At 51.9% G+C, this 6000-nt stretch overlaps 3 protein-coding genes across 3 annotated transcripts in view; 1 reads left to right on the forward strand and 2 right to left on the reverse strand.

Moving 5' to 3' along the window:
* The window catches only part of LOC116994948 (erythroblast NAD(P)(+)--arginine ADP-ribosyltransferase-like), a 268873-nt gene that overhangs the window by 229703 nt on the left and 33170 nt on the right, over window positions 1-6000 (reverse strand). The window lies entirely within an intron of this gene.
* Window positions 1045-2490, reverse strand: LOC116998882 (erythroblast NAD(P)(+)--arginine ADP-ribosyltransferase-like). Its single transcript, XM_033065079.1, has 2 exons — window positions 1740-2490; window positions 1045-1211 (listed from the first exon to the last, which is right to left on the reverse strand). The coding sequence occupies exons 1-2, from the start codon at window positions 2488-2490 to the stop codon at window positions 1045-1047; spliced, it is 918 nt and encodes a 305-aa protein (XP_032920970.1).
* LOC116999522 (NAD(P)(+)--arginine ADP-ribosyltransferase 2-like) overlaps window positions 4971-6000 on the forward strand; it is a 703496-nt gene continuing 702466 nt past the window's right edge. Inside the window, exon 1 of the mRNA XM_033066354.1 lies at window positions 4971-5159. The gene's annotated coding sequence lies outside the window, so the exon portion shown is untranslated. The remainder of the gene's footprint in view (window positions 5160-6000) is intronic.

Raw genomic sequence — 6000 nt, forward strand, 5'->3', positions numbered from 1 at the left:
GAAAATGAAAGGAGAACTACCAAATATATATTTAAGTCAGAGCACCATCCCCAATATTGATTCCAACTTACAATTTTTCTTGGGGTACAGGAGGCCCATTGAGTCAAGTCAAGACTTCTGGGCAGGTGCTCAACCCCCCACCAGTCCTCAGGATTCTTCTCCCAGGCATTGAGTGGAGGGTCCTGGTCTCCCTTGGTTTGCCCTCGCTGAAATGTGAGGGGTTTTGGGGAAGCAGCAACCCAGAAGTGACTTGTGTCCTGCAGCTGATGCATCAGGAGTCGCTTCTGCAGGGACCCCCAAGCAGAGGTCCCTGTTGAGGGTCCTTGTGAGGGGTTCCACAGAGAGCCTTTATTGGGTCTTGCAGTTCCAGGGATGAAAGAAGGCCAGGAAGTCAGAGGGAGCCAGAGGGGTTCTATGCGAAAGGCAGGGGTGGGGCAGAACACCCAGCAAATCCTCTGAGGGTACAGGGGCGGAGCAAGAGGGGAGGGCAAACAGGATACAGAGAATGTACAGAAGGTGCAAGGCACTCTGGGGTGGGTTTTGTGTCTCTATCACATCGAGGGGTTTGGCTGCCTCAGGACCTTCCTCCTGGGTTGTACCTTAAAGCTTTTGGCCTTCAGGTCTCGTCCCTCCACTGGAGCACAGACTCCCTGCACCGGGAGTGACATCGAGCCCTGCTGGAGAACTGTCTGTTTGTGCTGGCTTTGACGGAGTTTTTGAATGGATCTGTTTTGATAGAATAAGTTAATGGAATTGTTTTGATGCATTTAATAAATGGGACAGTTTGGACAGAATTATTTAATAGGATTGCTTAAATGGAATAATTTAATAGAATTATTTTGATAAAATTAATTTGATCCAATTATTTAATAGAATTGTTTTGATAGAATAATTTAATGGAATTTTTAGATACAATTGATTTGATACAATTATTTCATACAATTACTTTGATTGAATAATAAAAAAGAATTCTTATGATAGAATTTTTAAAATACATTTATTTAGTACAATTCTTTTGCACAATGTGCTTGTTGGCCACAGTGGTCACAGTGCCAGTGGTGACCACAGTGACCACATGGAGGCCATGATGGCCAAGGCAGCCATAGTGGCCGTGGTGGCCTTGGAAGTCTTTGTGGTCTTGTTTCTCTGGCTGTCCTGGTGGCCTTGGTGATCGTCCTCTGAGCTGGCAGAAGTCCTGGGGATGTTCCCACCTGTGGGACAAAGAGGGGGGTCAGGGTGACCATGGGGGAGTGAGGGGGTCTGGGACGACCATAGCGGGAGCTAAGGGTGACAGGAGAGATGGGGACCATGAGGGGACAGTGACAGGTTGGGGAAGGAACATGGGGGTTGCAGGGAGGCCAGAGGGGTCATGGTGGGAGTAGTGGGGACAGGGTCAGGGAAACAGGAAATGACAGGGGCTCAGGGATTTCCATGGGAGGTCCCAGCCCACCACGCCCAGCACTCAGGGCCTGTCCCCACAGCACTGTCTGTGGAGAGGAGGGACAGGGTCAGAATGGGGGTGGCCCTGATCCTGTCCCTGGCCCCTCCCAGATGTGGGGGTCCCCATCCCTGTACCGTGTCATGGGCATTCCTGTCCCCAGGCTTGGTGTACCCAGCACAGGCGGTCCCTGTCCCCACACACACTCTGGGTGCTCCTGTCCCTGTTCCCCATCCCCAGTCAGTGTCATTGTCCCCCGTGCCTCATCAGGGGTGTCCCCATGGCCCCAGGTTGTCCCCACCTGTCAACCACTCGCAGTTGTATTTGCTGTAGGTCCCGATGGAGTCAAGGTGGATCACCACCTTCTCCCAATCCTCGATGACTTTGGTGACCTTGAACTTCTCGAAGGGTGGGATCAGCACCTTCTCCTGTGACGTATATTCAAAGTAAACTTTGATGGCCACACCATGAGACGTCTGCACCTTGAACACTGTCGTGCTCGCCAGTCCTTCGTTGCCATTTTCACAAAGAGTCGATGACGCGAATTGACCCAACCGGACGACGTCGTCAACATTTGCCTTGAACTTGTACTTGTCCATCCCCCAGAACACACAGCGACATTGCTGCCCCTGAGCAGCCCTCAGCATGGCCAAGGCATCGGTCAGTAGGAAATGCAGCGTTTTGAAGTGGAAATTGTCCCGGTATTCCTGGGGAGAGCGCCCGGCCACTCTCACTTCATCATTGAATGGTTCATATAAGTCAATTATGTTGTAGGCATTGATGGCGATGGCCTGGTCTGGGGACGACAGAGGGGACACAGGGGACCCCCATCTCTGCCACCAGACCTTGGCCTTTGGCCAGACCTGGGCCAGTAGAGAATTGTCCTGGAACTCAGAGCGGTTCAGAGCCGGCAGCTTCGCCTTCATGGCAGGGCCACAGCCCTGGTACTGGTCATCAAAGGAGTTCAGGGCCATGTCCAGGGGCTTTTCCTCAATGGTCGTGGTGGCCATGGTCATTGCCAGCAGTGCCAGGGTGAGAACCAGGAGGGCCATGGAGGGGAGAGGCCACAGGGAGCAGTGTGGACACTGGGGGACACAGAGGGGACACAGAAGGGACACAGAGGGGACACAGGGAAGGTTCCTGAGTGAGGGACTGGGGAAGGCAGTGGGGTCAGCCCAGGGGGAAGGGAGGCACTCCTGACCAGGTCCCTGATCCCAAATCCTGGGGTTACTTTTGCCTCCCAATGTCCCCCAGCCCCCAGGGACCCCAATCCCACAGCACCACAGCCTCCCCAGAAGCCCAATCACACTTCCATGATTACAATTCCCCTCAGCCTCCGCAAGGACACCAGTCCAAATCCTGGGGTCACTCCCTGAGCCCCTCAGTGTTCCCCTCAGCCTGTCCCCACACCCCAATCCCACTCCCAGTCCCCAATTTCTTTGGTGTCCCCCCAGAACCTCAACCCAAATCTGGGCATCACCCCCTACCCCCACAGTGTGTCCCAGCCCCCCATGACCCCAATCCCACTCCCACCATCCCGTGTCCCCCCTCACTTTCCTCCAGAGCACCCCATGACCCCAATCCCACAGTCCTGTGACGCCCCCATTGCCCCCCCAGACCCCAAACCACAGTCCCCTGTCCCTCCCAAGTGTCCCCAGTGTCCCCCAACCCCTGATACCCAAATCAGCTGGAGTGAACTCCCTGGCACAGCTGGAGGTACCAGAGAGCCGGAATTCTTGATCAGCTTGGACTCACAGCGGATCTCTTTTGCTCCTGCAGCTCAGGAGGGCTTTTCCACTGGGTATTTATCCACCCTAATTATAAATTTTCATTCAAATGGGTTTCTTAAGTAATGCAGGACCAGGGTTTTCTCTGTAAATAATTACTTGTCTCTGCGTCTTTCAGGGTAGAATTTTACTCTCCTGGGGAGCAATAAAAGGGGCTGCAGGATGTGGGTTTCTCTGAGTCCCTCAATATCCTGCATCACCTTGCCTTGAGCTTTCGCTTTTCGTCAGCGCTGCCACTTTTGTGTTACACAACTTGCCAAAAACATGACATGCCTTCATCTGTTTCTCCAGCAATTTTTTTAAGATGAGCAATGTTATTTAGATACTGTTGGGGAGGATGAAACAGGAAAACCTTATAAACATGATTGCCTGGCAAAAGATTTTGAGAATATGGAAATTATAAGTGAGAATGAAATGAAAGTCATTTTTGAAATGCCAAACCTTAGTTACTAAATGACTAGAAAACAATAGGATGGCCACTGAATGTAATCTCCTCTTGACTGAACAATTCCCTCTGCCTGCAGACAGGTCCAAACGTCAGAGAAGACCCTGCTACCTTGGCAGAAGAGGCCTAAAGATTCGTTTTTAGGGTTTAAAGTGTAGCACAGCATGGTAATGTAATGATTCTTATGGGCTGTATGTAAAAGCTGTAGGATTTGTATCTTGTATTAGACTGGTTAGTGGAAATTAGAATATTCAGCACAGAAGAGGATTTATTGTATTGTAATGGGAACCTCGCTCTCTGAACTCTTACCACCCTCTTACCTCTTTCTCTTGCCCCTTACTCTATCACCCCCCACTCTCTCACTGCCCTGCTCTGAGCAGCTCCAGGCAGGGCCCTTTCACCCACGCCCTTTGCAATAAACCACAAGTTCCCAGACCTGGCTATAGAGATCTCTCTGTCTGTTCCGACCGTCCAGCCCGCCATCACCTCTTACAATCTCCTACAATTTGTCTTTACAAACGAGCTGTGGATCTACTGGTAGATAAAAAACAGCACTGAGAGATAAAAGAAACATTGGGATGGATTCCACCTGTTGTTGGTTGGAAACAATATTTGCCTTTACAAACAAAATGTAGGTTTGCTGAGAAATGAAATTAGATATCAAAAGATGAAAGGAACAATGAGGAAAAACCATAAATTCCATAAGAATTAAAAATGAAAAGGGAGGGTTATGGATCAGAGAGGAATCTCAGGTACCATGCATTCCAAGAAGTCTGTGCCTCTCAGGTACCTGAGCCAGTGCGGAGAGAGGGAAATGCGGTCAGGAAAATAGGATAAAAAGGGAGTCCGAGTCCTCCAAAAATTTGATCAACCCAGTGAGCAGTGGGGAGTGGGACTGGGGGCACTGGGGGGATGTGAGACCATGGGGCTGGGGTCCTGGGGGGTGAGAAATGAGAGAGAATTAAAAGTTTCAGTTCCCCTGAAGATGCTGGATAGGGCTGAAAGATGAACTAGCAGAAAAATATCAAAGGATGTAAAAGTGGGGACACAGCAGGCAAAGGTTCCTGGAGCTAGTGGAGAAACAAAGAAACGGGAGCTGCAGTGGGATTTTTAGCAAGTTCTCTAACACATAAGTGCCAACCCCAACCAAAAGCGAAACTTCAAGGCGAGGTGAGGCAGGATATAGAGGCACTCAGTGGAAACCACACCCTGAAATCTCATTATGTGACTCCACAGGGGAGTAAAATTCCATTTTAAAAGAGGTAGAGCCATACATGTTATTTACAGGGAAAGCCCTGGTTCTGCGTTTGCTAAGAAGCCCATTTTAATGAATATTTATAATGAGGGTGGATAAATACCTCGATACCTCGTGGCCAATTCCCCCTGAACTGCAGGAGCAGTAGAGATCCGCTGTGAGTCCGAGCTGATCAAGAATTCCGGCTCTCTGCTACCTCCAGCTGTGCCAGGGAGTTCACTCTGACCAATTTCGGTAACAGGGGCTGGGGGGACACTGGGGACACTTGGCGGGGACAGGGGACTGTGGGATTTGGGTCAGGGGGTGTCACTGGACTGGGATTGTGGTCTTGGAGTGGTCCAAAGGCAGCGATGGGTGACACAGGACTGTGGGAGTGGCAGTGGGGCAATGGGGGGCACTGAGGGACACTGGAGGCACTGTGGGCGCTGGGGAGCACATGGGGGGCATATGGGATTTCATTGTTTTCCTGTGAGGCCACCGGGGGTCCCTTGGGACTGGAAATGGGATTGGAGTGTGGGGGGAACAAGGGTACACTGGGGGACCCCAGGTCTTGGGTCAGGGTGCAGGGGGCAGGGGGGGTCACCAAGAGGGGTACAAGGGACTGGGGCAGGGATTGGGGTCACAAGAGGCTCTGGGAAACACTGGGAGGTGGTACAGTGGGAGTGGGATTGGGGTGCTGGGGGCACTGGGGTTTCTGGAGGGGGATCAGGGAATGACCCCAGGATTTGGGATCAGGGTCCTGTAGAGGAGCTGAGAAGACACCGTGAGGGGGAATATAGGACAGAGGGAGTGGGATTGGGGTTCTGGGGGACACAGGGGAGGCTCCAAGAGTGACCCTAGCATTTGGGATCGGGGTCCCAGGACATGTCCAGGGGTCTCCTGGCCAGGGCTGCCTCCCCTCCCCGGGCTGACCCCACTATCCCTCCCCAACCCCTAACCAAGGAAGCCTCCCCAAGTCCCCCCATGTCCCTCAGCATCCTCTATGTCCCATCGGTGTCTCCTGAGACCCCTCTGTGTCCCTTCAGTATCTCCTATGTCCAATCAGTGTCCCCTTGCACCCCTCAGTGCCCCCTCA

This window comes from Catharus ustulatus, chromosome 1 (genome assembly GCF_009819885.2).
Source record: "Catharus ustulatus isolate bCatUst1 chromosome 1, bCatUst1.pri.v2, whole genome shotgun sequence".
NCBI classification, from domain to species: domain Eukaryota; kingdom Metazoa; phylum Chordata; class Aves; order Passeriformes; family Turdidae; genus Catharus; species Catharus ustulatus.

Excerpts from the sequence above, each read along its gene's own strand:
- LOC116998882 (XM_033065079.1), bottom strand. The coding sequence starts at position 2,490 with ATGGCCCTCCTGGTTCTCACCCTGGCACTGCTGGCAATGACCATGGCC. Across the intron at positions 1,212-1,739 it reads CAACTGCGAGTGGTTGACAG|GTGGGAACATCCCCAGGACT; the intron begins GTGGGGACAACC and ends TTTGTCCCACAG.